A 26,676-nucleotide genomic window follows, 5' to 3' on the forward strand; every position below is an offset into this window, starting at 1 on the left:
CCAGTATGAGGCAGGAGCCCTCCCCTCACAGACATTCCTGCCTGTGCTTCCTCCCGGTATCCCGCTTTCCCACTTATCTCAGGGCTTTGGTCTCCTTCCCCCGGTGAACCTAGTTTAAAGCCCTCCTCACTAGGTTAGCCAGCCTGCTGGCAAAGATGCTCTTCCCTCTCTTCGTAAGATGGAGCCCGTCTCTGCCCAGCACTCCTCCTTCATGGAACACCATCCCATGGTCAAAGAATCCAAAGCCTTCTCTCCGACACCACCTGCGTAGCCATTCGTTGACTTCCACGATTCGACGGTCCCTACCCAGGCCTTTTCCTTTCACGGGGAGGATGGACGAGAAGACCACTTGCGCCTCCAACTCCTTTATCCTTCTTCCCAGAGCCACGTAGTCCGCAGTGATCCGCTCAAGGTCATTCTTGGCAGTATCATTGGTGCCCACGTGGAGAAGCAGGAAGGGGTAGCGATCCGAGGGCTTGATGAGTCTCGGCAGTCTCTCCGTCACATCGCGAATCTTAGCCCCTGGCAAGCAGCAGACTTCTCGGTTTTCCCGGTCAGGGCGGCAGATAGATGACTCAGTCCCCCGGAGGAGAGAGTCCCCGACCACCACCACCCGCCTTCTCCTCTTGGGAGTATCTTATTACATAATATACTTCGTGTAAGATATACAAAGACATCTTGTACAAATAATCTGAGGCAGAAAAATGCTCTGTATTTATAATTTTCAGAAATCTGCTGTTGTGTTCACAGGATAAAACTGATGATTAAAAATGGCATATGCTTCAAGAGGTGTGCTTCAGAGCATAAATGATATTCTGTTGAAACAAGTGTATATGTGGTAATCTTCATAGGATAATCTAAATTGGAGTCAACAGGTTTATTATAATGCACCTTATTCTTGTTGTCTGATCCTAATAATTAATACTTAACTACTTAACTTGAAATAGAGGCTCTCAAAGAATATCTCTAGTCAATGTATTATAGACACCAGTTTTGCATCTCTTGTTAAATCTGAGTTGCGTTTTGCACTTAAAGCAGGAATTCATCCTCTGTTTAAGCTCTTTTGGGTAGAGACTGTGTCTTATTTTGTGTGTATAACACTTAGCACAATGGATTCCTAGTTTCACTGGTGTCTAGGCACTAATGTAATACAAATATAAATATTACTACAGTGTTGTGTGGATGTAGAATAAGGTGTATCCCCCGCAAAAGTTCAGCATTTATACTGTTTGAGTATAGAATTAGTTTGTGAAAATTTACAAGTAAATAAGTTAAAGCTAATATGAACTCAAATTTTAAATGAGTTCTTAAAAATAAATAAATAAAGTTAGTATTGTTATGCTTATTTTTGGTCCCAAATTTCAGTAATGGAATAACTCAGACATTTCAAACTTCCCATATAGTTAAAATTCATTGAAATCACATGTCTAGGTTATATTTGAAGAAATTAGGTATAATACTGTTAAGTTACTGATTGTGTGTAATTTGTTAGACATATAGACTATAGAGGTCAGCAGTTGAGGTCACTCTTAACTTTATGACATCAGAATTAACTCAACCAATCGTTAACCTTCTTCTGTGGCTACTTTGGCTTGTTTCAATCCTATTGATTATAATGAGTCCGTAGCAGGAGACACTTGACTTGTTTGAAGAGTTCTCATTAGTAGGTTACTATAGTCCCAATTGCATTGGCTCCTCAAAAGTTCCTAGGCCACAGATTTGCTTGGCCATCAGTGCTTGAAAGGTTCCATATGGCTCTGCTGACTTTGCTCCAGAGCACAGTCCGGCAGTATTACAAGTGGGGAGGCAGAGGGGAAGCTTAGTAAAGGTCACAGAAAGGGCCCTTAAAAACAGTGATGTTGGGACCCAGGGGATTGGGGTCCTTCCCTGCAACCTAGCTCTCCCCTTCATGCAGCGCCAGACTGCCTAACAAGGCCCCTTCCCCAAAGACCCACAGTTCCTCCAGGCCTACACAAATCTTGCTATTCCTCTTACCCGTATCCTCTCATTCAACTCTCCTCTTTCTAATTGTATTTAGCTCTTAAATTGCTCTGATAAAAGTATAGTGTATGTACACGTGAATCTTATTTTGCACTTAAGATCTTTTCTTTGAAAGTTTTAACCCAAAAATCCAAGATGTCATTCCTTTGTATATCATAGCCACCTCTTTTTCCATACTTATATAATGTAGATTATTTGATCATATAGAAGGTTTTTAAAGTCTTTCATTGACTCTTATGAATCTCACTTTTGGAGATGTATATACATCTTCTAATTCTAGAGAAGTATTCTGAGACATGCTCTCTTCCTCCAGATAATCATGGCAGAGGAAAATAGTTACTTATAAAGAGAAGGAATATGTCCTTTCCTCTGTCTTCACACTACACACTTTTTTTTTTTTAATGGTGTCATCCTAATATTTTAATTTTTATTTTGCTTAAACTTTTGTTTTTTCTTGCAGCAATGACAGCATCTTTTTATCCTAAGTGATTATTACTGGTTTACTTTAAGAACCAGAGTGGGATTATCCATGAAAATCTTCCCCCTCTCTCCAGCTGTAGGAAGATGAAACTGCTGAGTTGGGAGTTTTTCCAGTTTTTTCTTTCTGTCTCCCTGATTATTTTTTCTGTTTCTTATAGTAGTTTGGAAGTACTGCATTAATCAGTGACACAAATTCTGCAGCAGTTACAGCCTCATTCTTTAGAGAGCCACACCTAGTTTCATTTTATTTATGTATGTTGCCTGTGTGTCTACGTTTCTCACCATTCGTGGCATTTTATAGGTAAAACAATTAACATTATCTGGTGCTGGTGGAGGGATGCTCAGAAATTTCAAGTAACATAACAGTGATCCCAGATTACTTCCAACCTTTGCATATCCTGCAGAACAAAACTTTTTGAGACTGTAAAGTTCTAGGCTTAAGTGGGGTTACAGCTTCGATTTATGAAGAACCAAGGGATCTACTCTATAGTTTGAGACATGGGCATTATTACAGGGCTGGTTGTTGAGTCCCCTTTGGCTACTCCATGGGTTAATTCTATTACCAGAAGATGGTGACAGATGAAGGGAGAAATTAAGATATTAAGGCTGCATTTACACTAATAAATTTTGTGGCTGTAATTCACCATTGGTGGTGACATAAACTGGATTCTAGGCTAGAGGAGGCTGGTAAAGCCTAAGTCTCAGAATCGGACCCTACTGGGATTCATAAATCCCCTGTTTAGCTGCCACCAAATCCTGTAGGCACCTAAAGTCATTTGATGCCTACATTTTTGCAGTAGAGGTTCCCTAGGCACTTATGTTTCTGCCTGTGTGCATGCGCACTGCAACCCCAGTGTGCAAGCCCAAGGCAGTGCATAAACTGGGGGAAGATAGGTGTTCCTCTTCCTAACTTGCTTTTGGGCCCTGATCAGGTAAGTGTACTCAGAGTTTGCCTAGCATATGGAGCCCCTGTAGATGAGCTTACACAAAACAGCCTGAGGAGTATGAGGAGGACTTCCCTCATAACTTTTAGCTCAGTGATTAGACCCCCAGTTCCATTTCCCCTTCAACTGAGGCAGAGAAGGCATTTAAACAGGGATTTTCCACTTCTCATGTGAGTGCCCTAGCCACTGGGCTATAGGATATTCTGATGGGGGTCTCCCTTAGTCTCTCCAGTCTGAAGCTGTTCAGTGTGGATAAATAATGAAAGAATCATTGGGCCAAAGAGAGAGCAAGCATCAGAATGACTCTATAGCCTGATTAGAGCACTCACCTGGGAGTAGAAAGCCAGGATCCAGTCCTCTGCTTCAATAACTTTTGAACATTATTTACTCACAGTGGAATATCTTCAGCAGAAGAGGTTGATGGAACTTTCTCTGCCTCCCACAACCATCAGAATATCCCAAGAACTCTTCTCACTGGGCTAAATATTATGAGGGAGTTTCCCCTGCCTGGGCTTCTTGCAAAAACAGCATAGGCTACTCATGTCAAGAGAGAGTTTGCAGCTGAGAATCCCAGGCAGAGGGAGGTGCCTCCCCTGCAGCCTGGACTGAGGCACCTATCTTTGTGAGAGGGGCAAGACTTAGCACACACTCCTCACCTTGGAATCTCCCATTGGCTAGTTTAGGTGGGGACCTGACCCAGTGTGCTGGATTTTGTAATCCTATTTTGATGCACAGTTCATTGTACAGGAAGCCTGAACGTCTCACTCGGTCTTTGTGAATTGCAGTGATATTCTAGATGCCTATAAGTTAGGTTTGGCAGTGCTCAACTTCATTCATGAATCTAGTCCTTAGTCTCTTTGCACCTCAGTTCCCCATCTGTAAAATTGAGATATTAGCACTTCCTCACCTCACAGGGGTGTTGTGAAGATAAATATGGTGAAGATTGTGAGGTGCTCATATACTATGGTAATAAGTGCCATATAAGTAGCTAAGATGAGTAGTTTAATTATGACTATGAAGTTTGCTGTTTTTTGGGGGTTTTTTTAAATCCTGTTTTCTTACAGGGCTCAGTCCATCTCCTTCCAGCATCTCTGTGACCTGACAGTTTTTCACTAAGGCTTTTGGGTGAAAAGTGATGGTTTACATAATGGATAGAGAAATAATAATGGGGAGAGAACATCAGAAGTATATATTTTTTTTGAGAATTTTCTTTCACGTTAGTTTGAAATAGCTTTGCTTACAAAAGTATGCATTACCCTCTCTATATTATGCACATATTTGACAATTTTTAATGTTTTTTAAATAATGATATTAAAATCTTGAACTGTGAAGGATGGCTTTTGTTTTGTATTATTTTTATTCTTAGATTAAGTGCATTGACCACAGACTATTTAGCATATCTTACACTTGAACAAAAAAATTGGGGTTTCCTCAGTAGATCTCTTCCTGCACAGCCTCCATCTCTCACTTTTACTCCATATTTCAAGTTCAAAATGGTTTAGAATGAGAGAGAATAGATATACTAAGGTGAGTCCAAAAATCCTTTCCTCAGTTAAGCAAAAAGTGTGTTTTCTGAGGAGGCCTATGTAAGAGATCCAGGTTTCTTTACTAATTAAGAAAGAAGCATCAAGTTTATATTTTGACTTCCACATGTATTTTCTTGTAGATTTGTTTAATGTGTGTGGTACAATGTCGTGAATAAATGATTTAATTACTGAAGTATTAAAACAAATTATTCCTTTCTCATTGCATTAAGTGTATTCCTGTCAGAACATTTTCATGAGGTACTAGCATGAAATAAAACAGCAATAAAACAAAAGCCCTATAAATGAAATTTATCATACTGTTGTTCTTGGTTTTATTAAGGGGTTGGAGGGAGCACACACTTATTACTATCATCTTCTTTGTGTCTTTAGCCAAATAAACAAAAAACAAAGCAACTTTTTTCCCTCTTTAGGTAATGCTATGCTAGTTTTCCCCTTCTGTAGTAAAGAGCTAGCACATTGAAATGCACCATACCTGAAATGCTTAGGGAACCCAGCCTTAAATTTTGTGGTAAATATGATGATAAAGTAGATGCCTTCTTGATAGCTTATGGTTAACTTAAAACTTTTATATCTTTTACTGTAAAGGTAATGGTATGCAGAAGTAAAAAGCACTGAAACTTAAAAGTGAACTCTTCATTAGCACAGTGAATAATTTATTTGTAGATAAAGTTAAAGTAAACCCTAGACTAAGGACACTTCATAAAATTTGTAGCATAAATATTGTGTAAATACAAAGAAAGAAATGGGTTAATGTGTAGAAAACAATTGAAAATAAAAATATATAGAGCATATATGAAGATGAACTTGTGCATGCACGTCTAGCAAGTGGATTATTGTGGCATCTTTCTGGCTGCATGTGCTTAGAAAAGCAAGTCGTTGATGCTGGTAGATGTTTCTTTTGTACCAGGAAAATACTAATCAAATCTTCCTGCACACTTTTTTAATGAGTTTGTGGAAGGTGTATAATTCAAATCACTGAATTTCCTTTTGATAGATGATGATGTACCTGCAGATATGGTTGCAGAAGAATCAGGTCCTGGTGCACAAAATAGTCCATACCAACTTCGCAGAAAAACTCTTCTACCTAAAAGAACAGCTTGCCCTACAAAGAGCAGTATGGAGGTAATATTTTTTTTTATAAAGTATATTTTGTTTTCAGGAATAGGTGGCTAACTCTAACACTTTTACAAGTGCCATAATGTCTTAACTAATTCTTATTTATATGGTTAAAGGGTGCCTCCACTTCAGCTACCGAGAACTTTGGTCATCGAGCTAAACGTGCTAGAGTATCTGGAAAATCCCAGGATTTATCAGGTAATATTTTTGGGGGAGGGGGAAGATTGGAGAAGAAACATTTTGACTACAACAGAGATTCTCAAATTTCATTGCACTGCGACCCCCTTTGGACAACAAAAATTACTACACAGTCCCAGGAGGTGGTCCAAAGCCTGAGCCCCACCGCTGCAGGTGTGGGGGCTGAAGCCGAAGCCCAAGGGCTTCAGCCCCAGGCAGGGAGCCTGTAACCTGAGCCCTGCCACCCAGGGTTGAAGCCCTCGGGCTCCACCTTTGGCCGCGGGTGGTGGGCGTGGGCTTTGGCCCCAGGCCCCACCAAGTCTAACAGCAGCCCTGGTGACCCCAGTAATAAAACAGGTTCGCGACCCACTTTGGGGTCCCCACCCATACTTTGAGAACCGCTGGACTACAGTGTTGCAAAGAACTTCTTTTTTTTCTCAGATAGATAAATAAAAGAAAATGAAGTGAGAGGAAAAAACAAGTTTCTGGTTGTTTGAACTTAAATTTTGGAAGCTTATAGGTGTTCAGATTCGGCTTTTAAAGGTGTAAAGGCACACTGATTAAAAAGTATGTCTACACTAGAAAACCTTGCTGCCTGAGAACAGGTGCCTGTGGCGAGGGCTTGGCTTTGTTGATGGCGCTACCTAGTTGTTAGGTCATTGGTTCCCAGTTCTCCTCAATCACTGGCATCCCTCGCCAGCCATCAGTCCAACACTGTGGTGGTTCATCTTCCGCTAGGTAGTAACTTGGCCTTCTGGCCCACATCACTATCTCCCCCTTCTAGACTAAAAAGTCCAATAAAACATATAGAGTTCGACAACCCCACAACAGAAAGGATCTTCAGCTCACCTCCAGACCTCTGGATTGGTACACCCTTGATTTGAGACTTATAATGTCACTACCCTCTCCTTTCCTCCAAGTTTATGCCCCCTACCCAAAAAGGGTAGTTGTTAGGATATCCTGGACCTCCATCTCCACCAGGCTCCAACCAAGGCCCTATGAGAGTCAGTGATAGCAAACACCCTGGAGTGCTTCGGGGCTGCCTTCCTGTGCCACTTCTTAATACTTGCTTCCCCACAAAGCCTCAAAATCCTTCACTTAAAAATCCAACAGAAAATAACAAAAACAACTGAATCTTCAGCACATCTGGGCTCAGCTGGTAGCCGCCTTCTTTACAGCCTAGCCCCAGTTTCAAACTGGCTTAAGTTCCTGCGTTTCACTCCCACTACCTGTCTAACATTGCACTCTCTGTCTACCTAGGGTTTCAGGCAAGTTGCAGTCCTTGATCGGCCTCCATCTCCAGTCAGGCTTCCCTCAGCCCAAGAAAGAAAGCTTCCAGCTACCTCTCTCCTGGGTCTTTTCCCTGACCCCTTCTCTAGGGGCTGGAGTAGCTGCCATTGTAGGCCCGTTCCTTGCAGCCAGGACCTCTGCTGTACCCTTATTCAGGAGCCCCCAATATAAGTCTCTCCTCCTTTACTGTCATGCCCTGTCTCCCTCATGCCCGAGATGCCTAGCTCCCTTTTAAGCTCCTCCTCCAGCTGGAGCAGGCTCTGCAGGTACAGCAGAACCAAATCATCTGAGCCCAGAACTGCTCCTTAACCCCTTCTGTCCTAGTGTTGGGTTTATACACCTCATCACAGTGATAAATATGGCTCTCCATACTCCTCACTCAACTGATGTTAAATGGTGGTTCTGCTGGTGTAGAATAGGGTCAAGAATTCAACACCTTGTGTAAGAAACAGAATGTTGACAAAGACAGGAGAAGAATCAAATGCTGCCAAGTGGGTTTCCTTTCTTGCAGCTGGAGCCATATCCTTCCACACACCCACTATGGCCTCTCTCCCCATCTCTCATGGCTTCTCGAGATACTGGATTCTCTAACATCATTCTCTTTTGGTGGATCTTCCCTGCACTTCAGTGTGACCATATGCCCTGCTTTTCACGCTGTTGGATCCACCCATCATGTCACAGCTCTTTGTGGTGCTCATTTTGCATTAAGAATTGGAGGGCTGCCGTTTCTCCTTTGTGGGCAGTGCCTCAAAACAGAGGAACACAACAATGCTTGTGTATCTCTCTTACCCCATCCGTTTCCACTCTCCCATGCATGTAGTCTGTCATCTGTGTTCCTCTTCATTCTTTCTCAGCATCTTCCGTTTCCTATTACCCTTACCACCACCTTCTTACCTACTTGCTATCTCTCATTAACTTCCCCTTCTCCTGTTTTGTCAGTAAGATCTGACCATTTATCTCTGAGTCCTTCCACTTCTTATCAAAACTTGGTTCTTTTTCACTGACTCAGCATCTGTTGTTTTTCTCCCCTATGGTTCTCTTTATCCTCACTCTCCAAATCTGAAGCTCATGGAGTTAGTTGGCACTAGGCTGCTCCTCCACCCGTTCTGTAACTTCTAGCTCTTTTTGTTTTGTTTTTGTTTTGCGGGGGGAGGCCACTCTATTTGGTTCTTCTCTCTGAGTGAGTTTTATCTGCCGACCCCCAGTTCTGACTTCGATGTGTAGCTTTATAATAATAATTATTATTATTAATAAATCCTTCCACCCCCATCTTCTACCCTTGAAGTTGTCTAGAACAACTTCCACAACTACCAGTGTGGTTCTACTTCTGCAATTTCTTTTAACTTTATTTGATCTCTAACTTTATACCAATTCCTCTACTCTCTTTTGACTTGGCTTTTGTGTCTGTCTCTGTATGTCACTGTCTCTCACCAACTCTTATTTATTCTTCAACCTTGTTTGCTCTTCCACACAGCTTTTGTAATATTCATTACACCAACCTTTCTGACATCTCTACTGCTCCTAGACAGCTCCTTGTTCCATGCTGTAAGCTTTACTTCTGGTTATATTTTTTTCTACTGATTTCCTCTGTTGTACTCTACACCATATCTATCCCTTTAATCCCCAAGCTTGATTCTGTCCCCCATTTTTTAACCACTGCTGATCAGTGCTGTGCATCTTTGGAAAAAGCATTGAGATTATGCAGACAGCTCCGGCATGGAATTGCTTCAGAGATGCTCACTGTAAGACTTGCAAACCATGGTTTATGGGCCCGCAGACTGTTATATAGCAGTATTCTTAGTAGACAAATACACGCCAGCTACAGATCAGACTTTCCAAACTGTGGTTAAAAAGGCCTGTCCCTGAACCCACTCAGTCTGCCAGCCCAGATGCTCTCATTCTCTTCCTTGTTCAATTTTTTGTTCCATATTCTAATTTTGTAGGAGTAGTAGCAGTGTGTGTGTCTGTGTGTGTTGTGGGTTTTTATTTTGTTTTAAAAGAGTAAAAATAATCGAAGATACTAGTGGAGGGGGCTAGTAAGGTGTTTCTGGGTTGCCTTTGGTGGAGACAGTGCAGTGTCACTGAGGACCAGTTATCATAGGGAACCAAGAGTTGGAGTGAGGCCTCAGGACTACTGGTGCAAATAGTGGTGGTGTGGGTAAAGGCATGGGGGAGAAGAGCGTAGGGAACCTTAAGAATGTATCTCCGAGGATAATCATTGTCATTACATGGATTTTCCAACTAGAGAGACAGCAAAAATATAGTACTGATCGATTATAACGTCTTCAGCATTAATGGCAACCACATACAGTATCTGAAAAAAACACATAGCCCATGAACTGGTTCTTAATTTTAACATCTATCCCAGAGTTGTTACTCCTGTGAAAAAATGAGTTCACCATTTCAAAATTTTAACATCTATCTCTGTACAGTATCTAATTGTGTGTCAATCTTATTTTGACAATTTGAGTTAGTTTTCTAATCTCTATAACCCTCTCATTTAGTTGTCTTTATCTAGACAACACTATTTCCACTCTGTGAAAGAAAATATGTTATTAACATATGAAAACCTTGATGAAAAATGTAATGTTTATATTAACATTCCAAATGAATTCCTAATTGCTTTACTAAAATAAAAATTCAGTGTATATGGAAACACCCACATAAAATAATTCAGTTTACAAAATGACGGTCTTGTATAGTGCTTGTTTGAAATACTCAAATGACATTTAATTTCCAAATAAAAATAGAAAGATTTCCTTTCACTATATTCTGACTTAACTGACTTACTTAACCTGGAACAATCTGCAGGCAGATACACACCACTTCTACCATGATCCATTGCTCTCTTCTGTCACCTGCTCCTCCTTGTCACCTTAAATCTGCTGCTTAAGTCATCTGACTTCCACTTCTCTCCTTGCTTGCCATGTCACCTTTTTCATCTTCCACTTTGATGTCATTAAATGTTTGCACCTCTCCCATGATGTACCCTCCTACCCCATTTTAACTGCTTTTGGAACATTAGATGACTGCCTTTGATCTTGCGCTTCCCAGGCCAACTCTTCCTGCTCAAAAGGCTCTGGAACTGGTGTAGATGCTAGAATATGCTACAGACTAGTGCATCACATAGTATTGGTTACTACTGATCCATTACTTGAATGTATATGTACTCAGATAAATATGCAGACTCAAAAAATAATTAACACAGTAACTTGCCTTTCTTTCTGTTCCAAAACTGTGTTTTCAGCCTCCTATTTTTGTTGACTTTTTTACAGTATAGTGATGGGTTTAGAAAATATGTTTGTCATATATTTGCATCTAACCCTCTTCTCCCTCCCACTTATTTTTAGTAATTTCCACTTGGGTCTATACTGATCTTTTGCTTTCCTCAGTTGTGTAGTCTCCAGCTTTCCCTTATAGCTGACAAAAAGGCTTCAATACAAGACATAGTGCTACACATCAGGATTGAGAGACCATTATACTTTTGAGCTATATATATATATATATGAGGACTCTAAATTTTTTCAATCCCTCATCCCCCATTTTTGGTCATAATAATTCCTGTTCTCAGTCAACTGTTAAACTAACAATAAAAGTGAATCACCTCTGTTCACATAATACACAAGTAGAGAGAGAGAGAGAGAACTTTAAAACACAGCAAAGACTTTACCATTAGTTAAGTCTTTATCATGTCTGCTGTGATCCAGTCAATTAGCCATACTTTTAAAATATTACAAATTTTATCATTTACTGTGTTAAAACAAAGAGAAGAAGGAGAATGAAGAGTGGGGATGATAGAGTGGTTTTCTCCTCCAGTCCCCCACATTTTTCTCACTGTCCCTCATGGTTATACCATTTACTTGAAAAGCTGTCAATTTTATACATAATAATAAAAATACATACATTCTTTCCTTTGTAAATGAGAATAAGGGTGTATCAGCACCCTTACAAAGGGCAGAAGAAGATAGTGAGGAGTTAGTGAACTGGGTAGAGAGGTGTGAGAGGTCTGAGAGTAAAGAATAGTGTGCGTGTTGCTCAACCCCCCACCCGCGACAGACAAACAGACTGTGATCATTCTCTCATAGTTGCCATGTTTGTGTGGCTCCATGTGACATTTTATATAAATTATTTAATGAGCTGATTTACCTATGTGCAAAAAGTTGCATATGATCATAAATGTTTTTGTATACACCCTTCCCTGAGCAGTGGTGAGGGTAGGACATGGAACTGCAAAAAACCTGGCAATTGGGTTGGAGGGTATCTAAGGGTTCAGTGGTAGTAGTGTGGAGTGCTTGTGTGTGATTGGGATTGCTAAACTAAATAGGTGGTTGCTAGGGTGTGTGGGATGCTTGGATTGGTAGGTCCTGGAGAGTGTTTGGGGGTAGTTGAGAAACTGGGTATTATTTTGGTGTCTGGGGTTGTTGGATTGTTGGAGGTATGTTCATGAGTACTGTTTGAGTGTCTGGGTGGATGGATTGTGCCTGGGCGTGGGATGCTCTTAGAGTAGGTAGGGTGCTGGTATGTCTGGGAGTGCTAAGGTAGGTGGGTGGTGCTGTCTGCTGATGGGGTAGGGTCTCTTTGGGGGGCAGGGCTCTGAGTTCTCTTTGGGGTTCTGGCTGGTGGTTTAGGCTTTGGCAGGGAGCCTGGGATCTCTCTGGGAGTCTGAGGTCTGGCTGGGATGCTGGGACTCTGGGGTCTGGTTCAGGGTCAGGGTGAGCTGAGGGCTAGTATTGAGCCCCCTTTATCTTCTGTGTTCTCCAGTCACCTACCTGCTGCTGCCACCTCTCTGCCTATCTTGCTGCTGCTCCTTTTCCACTTGAATCCTGCAGGAGCAGCAGCTAAAAGGCAGACAGACATGTGGCCTGTTTGCCTGAATCCAGGTTCCACAGGTGCCTGTAGTGGCCTCTGGTGGAATTGTAGATCCTGCCTGCAGCTCAGCCAAATATGTGACATCTAGGTTGAGGTGTGGGAGTGCAGACTGGGCTTCCTAATACATGAGTGTCACACAAGATGTATGACAGTTGGTAATCTTGCTCAGTGTCAGTCTCCATAGTGGGGCCTTTCTGGTCTCCACAGCAACTGTCACTTCCCCACTCTGAACTCTAGGGTACAGATGTGGGGACCTGCATGAAAACCTTCTAAGCTTACTTTTACCAGCTTAGGTTAAAACTTCCCCAAGGTACAAACTATTTTACCCTTTGCCCCTGGACTTCCACTGCCACCACCAAACTTTATCTGGGTTCCTGAGAAAAAGTAGTTTGGACACATCTTTCCCCCCAAAATCCTCCCAACCCTTGCCCCCCACTTCCTGGGGAAGGTTGGGTAAAAATCCTCACCAATTTGCATAGGTGACCACAGACCCAAACCCTTGGATCTTAGAACAATGAAAAAGCATTCAGTTTCCTTACAAGAAGACTTTTTAATAGACGTAAAAAAGAATCATCTCTGTAAAATCAGGATGGTAAATACCTTACAGGGTAATTAGATTCAAAACATAGAGAATCCCTCTAGGCAAAACCTTAAGTTACAAAAAGACACACAGACAGGAATATTCATTCTATTCAGCACAGCTATTTTCTCAGCCATTTAAAGAAATCATAGTCTAACACATACCTAGCTAGATTACTTACTAAGTTCTAAAGGCTCCATTCCTGTTCTGTCCCCGGCAAAAGCATCACACAGACAGACCCAGACCCTTTGTTTTTCTCCCTCCTCCCAGCTTTTGAAAGTATCTTGACTCCTCATTGGTCATTTTGGTCAGGTGCCAGCGAGGTTACCTTTAGCTTCTTAACCCTTTACAGGTGAGAGGATTTTTCCTCTGGCCAGGAGAGATTTTAAAGGGGTTTACCCTTCCCTTTATATTTATGACAGCAACTGAAGACAGGCTGTGTCTTTGGCTCTGAAAATGGGTTTAGGACTGGCTCTCAGGAATAATTTCCCAAATGTCTTTGCATCCAGATCTGGACAGATGGCAGATTTCAGGTCTTCCGTTTTAGCAGCTTTTCCCAGGTTTTCAAAAAGAGTGTTAACTAAATATCTCTGTTTCTTCATTGGCTTCTAGGTTTTTCTTAAAACTTTCAGTTGGTTTTCTGAGAAGGTCAGTAACTCCCCTCCCCACATCCAAAATGTCAGACAGATGGCTCGGGTAAGCAGCTCCCCCTGCTCTTAGTTGGTAGGTTCCTGGAGGCAAAGGTGAAGCTCCCAGCCTGTGCATTGGCATTATCCACAGTGAGGTGTTTGATCATGCTGCAAGGAAACTCAGGTCTTGGCCAGTGTATAGGCAAAGGTCCATGTTGCTATGGAGCAGGCTGCAGGGAAGCTCTCTTATCTGAGGACCAGGTCAAGAAGTAGTAGCATGGAATCAAGGATTAGGTTTCATTTGTTTGCATGTCCCCTGAAAAGGCTGCCTCCCTCCCCTCAAGCGTGGGAGTCCCATTTCCACAGTTTGCACAGCCAAGAAAGCTTCAGTGGAGCTCCCTGACTCCATAATATTCAAGAGGGAAGAAATCCCTACTCCTAGCCACCACATAGGTGAGGTTCATGCTGAGGTGGTGGAGAGGTCTGCAGTGGTGACCCTACACCATGGAAGCTGTTTACGTTCTATATTTTATGGTAGCTAAGGTACCTCAGCACCTCTGGCAGCCCAATAGATATTGGTCACTTGTCTGTCTTCAGTTGCTCTGGTTCACTTGTTCTCTGTGGCTGGTTCACAGTCAGCTAAGACTTAGTAGTAGAAAGCAGGGAGTTGCACAGTTCAAATCCCCTTCCACTGGAGATGATCCTCTCTCCTCTCCCCACCTCCATGAGTCCCACAAGAGGTTATAAATTGGCTACTCTTTTTTGGGAGACATGTTGGGAACACACATCTCCACCCTCTGTCCTTATAGTCACCCTGATAACGCGCCCTTTCTCTCACAGGGGTTCCCCCTTCACTCAGGAATTTGATCCAGGGGACAGCAAAAGATGTTGCTCACAGTGGGCTCTTAAAGGGGCAGCAAATTTTTTAGTCATCCTGTAAAATAGGCTATCCCATTGGCCTCAAAACTTCTGTTGAAGTCTTAAAAACCTATGGAAATATTCTCCCCTCAAAGATCCTCTAAAGTTAAGGGGAAACTTCTGAAGCTGCTGTTTGGAACAAGATATCTCAGACTTTCAGCTAGGTTTTAGTTGGGGATTGGTTGGAGATTGGTCCTGCTTTGAGCAGGGGGTTGGACTAGATGACCTCCTGAGGTCCCTTCCAACCCTGATATTCTATGATTCTATGATTTTGTAGAATTAAACACAAAAAGAGATCTAACTTTACAGGCTCCTATGTTCATAGAAAAACAAGCAAGCAATGGGAGGAAAAAATAAAATTCTTCTTCATTTGGAGAAGAGATCTGTAATCATGTCCTCACAAAGCAGTTGAGGAGTAATTAAGGAGGTGTGGGAATTCCCCAACAGACAAATGAAGAAATGTTATATGCACCCAAAATACTATAAAGGACTTCATCACCCTGCCTAAGGTTGAACCTGCTTACTACCTCCTTAATAAAGGGCATTGAGAAAGTAGCATAGCCAAACAGATATTCTGAATGGAAATACTGAAATCATAGAATATCAGGGTTGGAAGGGACTTCAGGAGGTCATCTAGTCCAACCCCCTGCTCAAAGCAGAACCAATCCCCAACTAAATCATCCCAGCCAGGGCTTTGTCAAGCCTGACCTTAAAAACTTCAAAGGAAGGAGATTCCGCCACCTCCCTAGGTAACGCATTCCAGTGCTTCACGAAATCTATCATTATGGCATTATCATCCCAAGACTGCATATCTTTAATAGATGGCCAAGAGGTTTCTCTTGACACTGATCAGGAAGAGTTACTGAAGATACCTTAGTTTCTGATACAACAGGAAACTTTTTCAATACTCCCCTTCTTTGGGCTTTTTTACATAGGAAAGTTATACTGGTGCAAGATTCAAATATAAGCTAACGTCTGATTTATACCACTATGTTTATATTGGTATAATCTCCTTTGTGAACACTCTTATTGCAGTATGAGAAGGTCTCTTTATTTGATTTAGCATATTTGTTGGGAAGGGGTTTAACTAAAATCCCCAAAAGCCATTTGTATGGTGGAATAAGTATGTCAACACAGGGGTTTATATCTGTTTAATTATAGTGTTATAATCAGTAGAAGTTTCCTTTGTAGGTAAGCCCTTTGACCCATAACTTCCACATGGGTATTCATAAAGACTTTAAACATCCTTCCCCTTTCAAAGAAAGGGGATATATGTCTACTCTTGTCCTGATGAGTTCATCAGGACCATTTCACAGTCAGTGCTACGCAGGACGTAGTAGCCAGTGCCCTCTGCCTTCAGCTTTAAGTGAATGAGTGGAAGAGCCAGGTTTGTAGTCCTCACAAAATGCCAGCATCTATGGGTTCTGGTTGCCATTCCAGAATAAATTATTTTAGAATATAGTATTTATGATTTGTCCAGCATTTGTACATCTTTCTCAATTATTAAATTATTGACTCTGCTCCTGAGCTTGTACTCTCCTGCACAGATACTCTCCGCAATTTCTGCTACACATCCAGCCTGCAATTGCAGTAAATTGATATATAAAGATCTTGGTCTGGAGCCGGGACTTCCATCTCTTGAGAAGTTGCTCTTAAAGATTTAGCAGCAGCTACCTGATCTTGGGTTCAGAGAGGCTGGCCATCAGTACAGATACCAGATTCCATGTAAATGCAACACATCTGGACTCATGGGATGTGGCCCAAAGAGGAGGCATAATGGAGGAGTATATCCTTTTTGGAGACCCAATCAACTTCCAGATCATTGCATTTTAAGTAGAAAGCCCATTGAGGAACCTACTTGAGTCCAGGTCTAGTTGGAAAACCAAAAATTTTTCTTCGAGTGATGGTCCCTATGTGGATTCCAATCATAGGTGCACATGCGTCAGAGCCGGAATTGTTCACAGTAGTGTCTGTTGACCTGCACATGCATCGTGCGTTGATGTGGTGACGGTGTGGCGCCTCCAAGGTTTTAAAAAACCATGCAGGTCAACCCCTCTCCAGTTCCCCCTTACTGCCACATGGCCAAAGTCCTAACCCCCGTTCCTCGGTGCTCTTAGCTTGCACTGTTATTGCTGGATATAGTTCTTTGTAGTATAGTTGTCCATCCTTGTTTTTCCCAATCCATTAGTTTGTTAGTAATCAGTTTGCTAGATTAGGGATGGGAATCAAAGACTTTCCTCTTGGTGGCACTCTTCCCCGGCTAGGGGACTTTGCCCAGGCAAGCCAGGTTTAAGTACTGTGCTTCTTGTCCTCGCTAGTTCTCTGTGAGCGACGAGCATCAGTGCTGCCTCTATTGCCTCAGCGAAGTTCACGTCGCTGCGTGGTGCTCTATCTGCCACTGCTTCTTGCCCCGAACCCGAGAGGCTCATGAACTTTGCCTCCGTAAGTTCCTGATGGATGCAGCAATGCATCCTCATGCGCCACAGGATCCGCACCAGCGTCCAGCCCCACTCCTAGTCCATCCCACCTGGCACTGGTGGCACCACCGAATCTGCCTAAGCAGCATTGTGTGCATAAGAAGCACACACGGGCACAAGAGCAGCTCGCCAATGGGGACTGCCCCCAACCACGTTTCCTCTCCAAGCCATGTCAGTTTGGGTGAGAAGTCGCGCGCCGACAATGAAGCTCCCCCTGCGAAGAGCTCTCACTCAGAGCATAAGTCCGGGCACCGTGCTCCAGCGTCGTTGACCTCGGCCCCGGTGACGGCTCCGCAGTCCTCGCCTCTGCCACCGTCCATTATGCTGGTACCATCTGGTCTCTTCCGCTTGGTTCCATGCATGTTAGGATGCCTGTCCCCCTTGACTCCTATGATGCCGATGTTGCCTTTAGCTGGCTCCCTTCCGTGAACCACACCGCCGGCTACTGTTGGTCCTCTGTTCCCGCTTGAGGGGCCTCTCCTATTGATGGACCCTCTTCCCTTGCCTCCCACTTTCAGTTGGTCCCATTGTTTCTGGTGGCTCCACCTCAGCTGGGCCCATCCTTAGATTTGGACTGGTGCTCTGATGCAGATCCTGCCTTCTTGCCAGCCCATTCTTACAGCCCAGACATCAGCCCTATCCACCAGCTTATGAGCAATTCGCCTACCCGAGGGGACCACCGGTTCTGAGTGACCGCTATGTCTGGCTCTGTTGGGCAGCTTGTGGCCTGTACCAGCATGTGCACCATCAACACTCTCCATCCTCCACCACCGCCTACGGAGCTCATTCGGACGCCCCTGCTCCTCTGGATCCGTCTGTGCCACTGTCAATGTCATAACCGCTGGCCCCACAGGTCCCCACTGATGCCTGTTCCTCACCTGACAACGCACTCATCCCTCCCTCTCTCTCGCCACTGGATAGCCATGCTCAATATCAAGCCCTCCTTGGTCATATACCCACTCTCCTCAACCTTCCCGTGGAGGACATCCAGGACCCTCAGGACCAATTCCTAGATTTTCTTCAGTCTCCAAGTCCTGCTCATACTGCCTTACCCATCCCTAATGTCATCCTTCAGCCTGCATAGGCAGTCTGGCACACACTGGCTTCCTGTGCACCTACTCTAAAGTGGGCTGAACACTGCTACTTTGTGCCGGCCCAGGATATAGACTTTCTCTTCCAACACCCACCTCCAAATTTCCTGGTGGTCCAGGTGGCCACAGAGCGCAGTCACCAAGAACACCTTCACTCCACCCCTACCCCCCACCCAGGCAGCCAAAAAACTCAACCTTATCGGACATAAGGTTTACTCCTCTGCGGGCCTCCAATTCCGTATCGCCAGTTACCAAGTCATCCTGGCCGAGTATGATTCCCATTCACATACCAAACTGGCGGCGTTCCTTGACTTCCTTCTCCCGGATACATAACAGGACTTTCAGTTGCTCATAGACAAAGGCACATTTGTCACCTAAGTCACGCTTCAAGCTGCAGTAGACACTGCCAATACAGCCTCCCAATTGCGGAGTGGTGTTCTGCTGTGACTCGGCTACAATCCAGTGGCTTCCCAAAAGAGGTCCAGACTACCGTGGAATACCTTCCCTTCAATAACTACCAGGACTTTGGAGCGGAGCCCACAGAGCAGCTCCGGAGCAGTGGAGCTGCAGGTTTTTGCCTGGAGCTGGAGCGGAGCCGGAGCACAGCTCCAAAGCCTTGATAACTGCAGACTTTTCGGTGACAAGACCGACAAGTCCCTTCATTCCTTAAAAGACTCCCGAGCCACCCTCCGATCCCTGGGCCTCTACACCCTGGCCCCCAATCATAGACAAAACCGATCCTCCTTCTGCCCCTGCCCAACTTACCTACCTTACCCCCAGTACCAGCCTGAGCAACCCCAGTGCCACCCACGCACTCAACACCTGCGGCAGTCTACCACGTTCACCCACCATTCCTCTAGACAAAACTTTTCACTCCTTTGCAGAGAACCGCAAACTTTCCTCCACTCCACCAGTTACGCCCCACGTAATCTTTGACAGCTGCCTTGCCCTCTTCGCCTGCAGCTGGGGCAAGATTACCACCAACTGATGGGTGCTGGATGTCGTCTGCCAGTGCTACCTGTTAGTTATTTTTCCTTCCCTCTTCACCACCCTCCCCGTTTTTGTCCCTCAGACCCCCATGCCCCCCTCCTCCAACAGGAAGTGGATGCCCTCCTCTGAAAGGGTGCTATAGCGCCCATGCCGTAGCACTATCACTGCTGTGACTTTTACTCCCCATATTTCCTCACACCGAAGAAAGGGGGTAGTATCCACCCTATCCTGGACTTCCGCTTGCTCAACAGAATTATCCACAAGTTTCACTTCCGGATGGTCATGCTCCCTCTGATACTCACGTGTCTTCCTGATGGAGCATGGTTTGTGGCTCTCGATACGAAGTGTGCCTATTTTCATATGAACATTCATCCCGCCCACTGCATATTCCTCGCTTTGTGGTAGGCAAGTCTCACTACCAGTTCCAAGTCCTTCCCTTTGCTATCGCCACTGCCTTCCGGGTCTTTATCAAGATGTTTGCCATCGTGGCAGCCTATATTTGCCACCTGGGGCAGTCCCGCTTTCCCTACCTCGAGGAGTGGCTCCTTGTTGCAGCTTCCCGAACTCGTCTCCTCGCCACTATCCAAACCCTGTGTGCCTCGCTTGGCGAACTTGGCATTTGCAGCAACAAAGAAAAATCAGTACTTAACCCTACTCACAACCTCATCTTTATAGGGGCACGCCTTGACTCTGTCATGGCTCGTGCCTTCCTACCGTCAGACCATTTTGCCCCCCTCATTGCTCTCATTGTGAGGCTTCGCCGTCAACCATGCATGCTTATCTCACAGTGACTCTCGCTCCTTGGCCATATGGCAGCCTGAACCTCAGTGACACCCTTCACCCACATTCATATGCACTGCCTCCAACGATGGCTCTGCTTGACTTGCAACCAGCAGACAGACCCTCTCACCAAACCGGTCTTTCTCCCCCTTTCCATCCTCACCTCCGTCACTTGGTGGTGCAACCCGTCCTCCCTCCTAGCAGGCATCCCTTTGATGCCTCCAGTGCCACACACCACCATCACCACGATGCCTCCATGGCGGGCTGGGGAGCACATGTGAAAGGCCAGATGGCCCAGGGCCTCTAGTCGCCCAGGAAAACAAGAATGCACATTAGTGTCCTTGAACTCCGCGCTGTTTGTCTGGCCTGCTGAGCTTTCCTGCCACTCCTCCAGTCCCGCCATGTCCAGCTGCTCTCCAACACCATTGTGACAGTCGTATATGTCAATAAACAGTGTGTGCGGAGGCCATCCTCCTTTGGAATTGGTGCCTCAAACATGAGATAACTCTCCACACCATGCACCTTCCCAGTGCAAGCAACTCTCTTGCAGATACTCTGTCACTCCTTCCATGCCACCCACGAGTGGGAATTCCATGACCCCACGTTCTTCTCCATCTTTTGCCAGCCGGGCGCACCTTGCTGGGATCTCTTCGCCACTGTGAACAATCACAAACTACTTCTCTTCTGCTCCAGGGGAGCCCTAGGCCCAGGCTTGCAAGGATGCCCTTCTCCCTTGGACCACCGAACTCCCCTATGCCTTCCCGCCCATTCCCCTGCTTCGGCAAGTCCTATGCAAAATACACCAGGATCAGGTGACTGTCCTCCATGTGGCCCCCACTTGGCCTCGCCAGTGCTGGTTTATGGACCTTCTTCTCTGAGTCTGCCTCCATTCCGGCTTTCCAACCTTCCTAATCTCCTGATGCAGGACCATGGCCATATCCGACACCCCAACCTCGGCCCTCTTCACCTCATGGCCTGGTATTTGGATCGGGCTGATGGGTAGATACGGCATGCTCCACTCCCGTCCACAACATCCTTACACACAGCCAGCGCCCATCCGGAGCTTCCTATGAAGCCAAATGGCGCCATTTCACCCTTTGGTCATGTGACCATGACTACTCCCTGGATGAGGTCCATCGTGAGACGATCCTGCCTCGCACACTCCTCAGTTCATGTTAGCCTCAGTTTGAGGTGCAAGTCATGTTCTCGTCCATCCTCCCTGTTGAAGGAAAAGGCCCAGGTAGGGACCATCGAATTGTGAAGGTGAACGTGTGGTTCTGCAGTTGGTGTCGGAGAGAGGGCTTTGGATTCTTCAACCATGGGATGTGGTTCCGGGAAGGATTGGTAGGAAGAGATGGAATCCACCTAAAGAAGACAGGGAAGAGCATCTTCACAGGCAGGCTTCCTAACCTAGTGAGGAGGGCTTTAAACTAGGTTCACCGGGGGATGGTGACCTAAACCCAGAGGTAAGTGAGGGAGTGGGATACCGGGAGGAAGCACAAGGAGGAGGGTACAAGACGGGAAGCCTCCTGATTCGTCCTGAGAAAGTTGGGCAATCGGCTAGCTATCTTAGGTGCATGTACATGAACGCAAGAAGCCTGAGAAACAAGCAGGAAGAATTGGAAGTCCTAGCATAATCAGGGAACTATGACATGACTGGAATAACAGAAACTTGGTGGGGCAGTTCACATGACTGGAGCACTGTCATGGATGGGTAAAAACTGTTCAGGAAGGACAGGTACAGGAGGAAAGGTGGAGGAGTTGAATTGTATATAAGAGAGTGGTATGATTGCTCAGAGCTCCAGTTTGAAACTGGAGAAAAGCCTGTTGAGAGTCTTTGGGTTAAGTTTAGAGGCAAGAGCAACGAGGGTGGTGTCATGGTGGGCATGTGCTATAGACCACTGGATCAGAAGGATGAGGTAGACGAGGCTTTCTTTAGAAAACTAACTAAAGTTTCCAGATCACAGGCCCTGGTACTAATGGGGGACTTCAATCACCCTGACATCTGCTGGGAGAGCAATACAGCAATGCACAGACAATCCAGGAAGTTTTTGGAGAGTGTTGCGGATAACTTCCTGGTACAAGTGCTGGAGCAACTGAGTAGGGGCTGTGCTCTTCTTGAGCTGCTGCTTACAAACAGGGAAGAATTGGTAGGGGAAGTAGAAGTGGGTGGCAACCTAGGCAGCAGTGACCATCAGATGATCAAGTTCAGTATCCTGACAAAAGGAAGAAAAGAGGGTAGCAAAATACAGACTCTGGACTTCAGAAAAGCAGACTTAGACTCCCTTAGAGAACTGATAGGGAGGATCCCCTGGGAGGCTAATATGAGGGGAAAAGGAGTTGGGGGAGAGCTGGCTGTATTTTAAAGAAGCCTTATCGAGGGCGCAGGAACAAACCATCCCAGTGTGCAGAAAGAATAGTAAGTATGGCAGGTGACCAGCTTGGCTTAACAGTGAAATCTTTGGTGAGTTTAAACTCAAAAAGTAATCTTATAAGAAGTGGAAGCTTGGACAGATGACAAGGGAGGAGTATAAAAATATTGCTAGACCATGCAGGGGTGTAATCGGGAAGGCCAAGGCACAATTGGAGTTGCAGCTAGCAAGGGATGTGAAGGGTAACAAGAAGGGTTTCTATAGGTATGTTAGCAACAAGAAGAAGGTAAGGGAAAGTGTGGGACCCTTACTGAATGGGGGAGGCAACATAGTGACAGATGATGTGGAAAAAGCTGAAGTACTCAATGCTTTTTTTGCCTCGGTCTTCACAGACAAGGTCAGCTCCCAGACTGCTGCACTGGGCAGCACAGCATGGGGGGGAGGTGAGTAGCCCTCAGTGGTGAAAGAACAGGTTAAGGATTATTTAGAAAAGCTGGACATGCACAAGTCCATGGGTCCGGATCTAATGCATCCGAGGGTGCTGAGGGAGTTGGCTGATGTGATTGCAGAGCCATTGGCCATTATCTTTGAAAACTCCTGGCAATCAGGGGAGGTCCTGGACGATTGGAAAAAGGCACATATAGTGCCCATGTTTTAAAAAGGGAAGAAAGAGAACCCACGGAACTGCAGCCTCACTTTAGTCACTGGCAAAATCATGGAGCAGGTCCTCAAGGAATCCATTTTGAAGCATTTGGAAAAGAGGAAGGTGATCAGGAACAATCAACATGGATTCACGAAAGGCAAGTCATGCCTGACGAACCTGATTGCCTTCTATGATGAGATAACTGGCTCTGTGGATATGGGGAAAGCGGTGGATGTGATATACCTTGACTTTAGCAAAGCTTTAGATACGGTCTCCCACAGTATTCTTGCCAACAAGTTAAAAAAGTATGGATTGGATGAATGGACTATAGGGTGGATAGAAAGCTGGCTAGATTGTCGGGCTTAACGGGTAGTGATCAACAGCTCAATGTCTAGTTGGCAGCCGGTATCAAACAGAGTGCCCCTGGGGCCAGTTTTGTTCAACATCTTTATTAATGATCTGGATGATGGTATGAATTGCACCCTCAGCAAGTTCGCAGATGACACTAAGCTGGGGGGAGAGGTAGATATACTGGAGGGAGGGTAGGGATAGGGTCCAGAGTGAGCCAGACAAATTGGAGGATTGGGCCAAAAGAAATCTGATGAGGTTCGACAAGGACAAGTGCAGAGTCCTGCACTTAGGACGGAAGAATCCCATGCACTGCTACAGGCTGGGGACTGACTGGCTAAGCAGCAGTTCTTCAGAAAAGGACCTGGGGATTACAGTGGACAAGAAGCTGGATATGAGTCAGCAGTGTGCCCTCGTTGCTAAGAAGGCCAATGGCATATTGGGGTGTATTAGTAGGAGCATTGCCAGCAGATTGAGGGAAGTGATTATTCCCCTCTATTCAGCACTGGTGAGGCCACACCTGAAGTATTGCGTCCAGTTTTGGTCCCCCCACTACAGAAGGGATGTGGACAAATTGGAGCGAGTCCAGAGGAGGGCAACGAAAATGATCAGGGGGCTGGGGCACATGACTTACAAAGTGAGGCTGAGGGAACTGGGGTTATTTAGTCTACAGAAAAGTGAGGGGAGATTTGATAGCAGCCTTCAACAACCTGATGGGGTGTTCCGAAGAGGATGGAGCTATGCTCTTCTCAATGGTGTCAGATGACAGAACAAGAAGCAATGGTCTCAGGTTGCAGTGGGGGAGGTCTAGGTTGGATATTAGGAAACACTATTTCATTAGGAGGGTGGTGAAGCACTGGAATGGGTTACTTAAGGAAGTGGTGGAATCTCCATCCTTAGAGGTTTTTAAGGCCCGGCTTGACAAAGCCCTGGCTGGGATGATTTAGTTGGTGTTGGTCCTGCTTTGAGCAGGGGATTGGACTAGATGACCTTCTGAGGTCTCTTCCAACCCTACTATTCTATGATTCTATGTCCACTGGCGGCACTCAGTGCCTTTCTCCCTCTGCTTTCACTGCCGGCTTCCACCGTGGCCTTCTCAATGTCTTTCCCTCAGTCCGGAAGCCCATCCCCTCCCTCGGACCTTAACTTTGGTCCTCTCTGCCCTCATTAAGCCGCCCTTTGAACCCCTCGCCACATGCTCCATCACTCACCTTTCCAAGAATTTCATCTTCTCAGTGGCCGTTACCTCTGTATGTCACGTCAGTGAACTGGCAGCCATGATGGCAGAGCCTCCCTTTACTGTCTTTCACAAAGGTAAGGTCTCTTTCCGCCTCCACCCCAAATATTTCCCCAAGGTGGCATCCCCGTTACACCTCAATCAATGTGTACATCTCCCCACCTTTTACCCCAGGCCACACGCCTCCCCAAAGCACTGCGCAATCCACTCCCTGGACATATGTAGGGCGCTTGCATTCTACCTTCAATGCACCCACCCCTTTCTCACTTTCCCCCACCTCTTCATCGCCATTGCTGACTGCTGTCAAGGGTGTGTGCTCTCCTCACAACATATATCCCGCTGGATCTGTCGCTGTATTACTGACTGCTTTACTTTCTCACGTTTCTCTGCCACCCGGGGTCACAGCTCATTCCACGCAGGCTCATGCCACCACGTTAGCCTTCCTTGCGGACGTTCCATGACGGGACATTTGTCGTGTGGCCACTTGATCATCTGTCCATATCTTTGCCACACGTTATGCCATTGCCCCGGCTACAATGGCAGACGCTGTCATTGGACAAGCTGTTTTACACACAGTGACTGCTGTCGAGCTCTTGTGCCCACCTCCACTCTGAACACTGCTCGCTACTCTATCGCGATTGGAATCCCCCTAAGGCCCATCACTTGAAGAAGAAAATGTTACTTACTGTAACTGGAGGTTCTTTGAGATGTGTCATCCCTATCTGGATTCCAATACCCATCCTCAATCACCTCCATGACGTGCTGCTGTGTAAGAGGGAACTGGAGCATTGTCAACCTGCATGGCTTCTTAAAGCCTTGGACGTGCCACGTGGTGGACACATGACGCACATGCGCACCCACAATTGGAATCCAGATAAGGACTACACATCTTGAAGAACCTCCAGTTACAGTAAGTAACCTTCTCTTACTAGGAGAGGAAGACACACCCAGAAGTGGCAGCTCAGGTCATCTTATCTCAAAAGTGGTCTCCTATATGCCCATCTCTCCCCTTCAGCCATTGAAGGTGAGATTAGTAAAGATGATTTCAAAGGAACAGGCCAGAATGATTCTGTTTACCTTCTGCTGGACCTTCATATTGGTACTTAGACCTGATTCAGACATAACTGGATCTTTGTCTCAAGATACCAACATGAAAGAACATAAAGTAACGGGTGTATTCTACATCAAAATCACATGCTGTTAAAATTGTCGGCTAGGGTACTAAGAAGGAACTGGTCATTCATTTTTAATGAGTAGGTGATAAACATCCTCCTAGCATCTCAGTGGAGACTTGTTGATGTCTGTGGCTCGCTTGAATGAGGATAACATATTGGTGTTAAAAGGGGCGCATCAGGACAAAGTCAGCCAAAGTAAAGCACATTCTAGTCTTTCTGCTCAAGGCTAATACTTAGGGAAGACAAATTTGCAGTTGTAAGAAATCAAGGAACGTCTCTGATCACTGCCACAGTAGGGTCCCTCCAGACCACCATTCTCATTCAGTCCCTCAGTAATACACAGGTTTTCACTGAGATCTTGACTTGTGTGCTACAAGCCTTCCTAAACCACCTTTCTAACTTTAACAGTCAGTATGTTCATACCAGCATGGATAAAAATGAATTTTTTTTTTAAATTGGAGTTTATTTAAATTGTTTTTTAATTATTTAAAATTAAATTTGAAATTAGGACTACATATGTTAAGGCCTAAACTTGTGATCTGTTATACTTACAATCTAGAAATTTATTACAATTATTCAAATTAAATAAAATTAATGTTAAGCAGTATTTGTTTGTTTGCCAAAGGTTTTTCAAAAAGTCAAACCACTGAACAGGTGGAAGTAACTGGGTAAGCACCAGTTTGTAGAAGTGCTACATCAGATTTTTAACAGCAGTTGCCTCTTCTGCAGGTATAGAGAGAATACTTTAAATTCCTTTTATTCAGCCAGTTCAGTTCAATGACTAGTTCATTAAAAGTAAAGTAATTGATTAGAAGTTGAAAAAACAGGAAAGCTTGTTTTCCTCTTTCAATCTCTGAACAAAAATGAAATGTGAGAGGATGAGATCTACTACTTACAAAATCTTGGACACGGTGATCAGAAATAATCACTTTAATTCACTAACTGCAGATAATACTTTCTTTAATAAATCAGTTTTGAATGTAAAAAGTGTTTATGAAACATTTTTTTTCCT

At 44.9% G+C, this 26,676-nt stretch overlaps 1 protein-coding gene across 2 annotated transcripts in view; it reads left to right on the top strand.

The window, feature by feature from the left end:
• FBXO11 (F-box protein 11) overlaps positions 1 to 26,676 on the top strand; it is a 199,710-nt gene that overhangs the window by 77,658 nt on the left and 95,376 nt on the right. For both annotated transcript variants that reach the window (XM_074949453.1, XM_074949454.1), the window contains exons 2-3: positions 5,967 to 6,094; positions 6,205 to 6,286. In XM_074949453.1, coding sequence (XP_074805554.1) covers positions 5,967 to 6,094; positions 6,205 to 6,286 — 210 coding nt within the window. The remainder of the gene's footprint in view (positions 1 to 5,966; positions 6,095 to 6,204; positions 6,287 to 26,676) is intronic.

This window comes from Natator depressus, chromosome 3 (assembly GCF_965152275.1).
Source record: "Natator depressus isolate rNatDep1 chromosome 3, rNatDep2.hap1, whole genome shotgun sequence".
Classification (NCBI taxonomy): Eukaryota; Metazoa; Chordata; order Testudines; family Cheloniidae; genus Natator; species Natator depressus.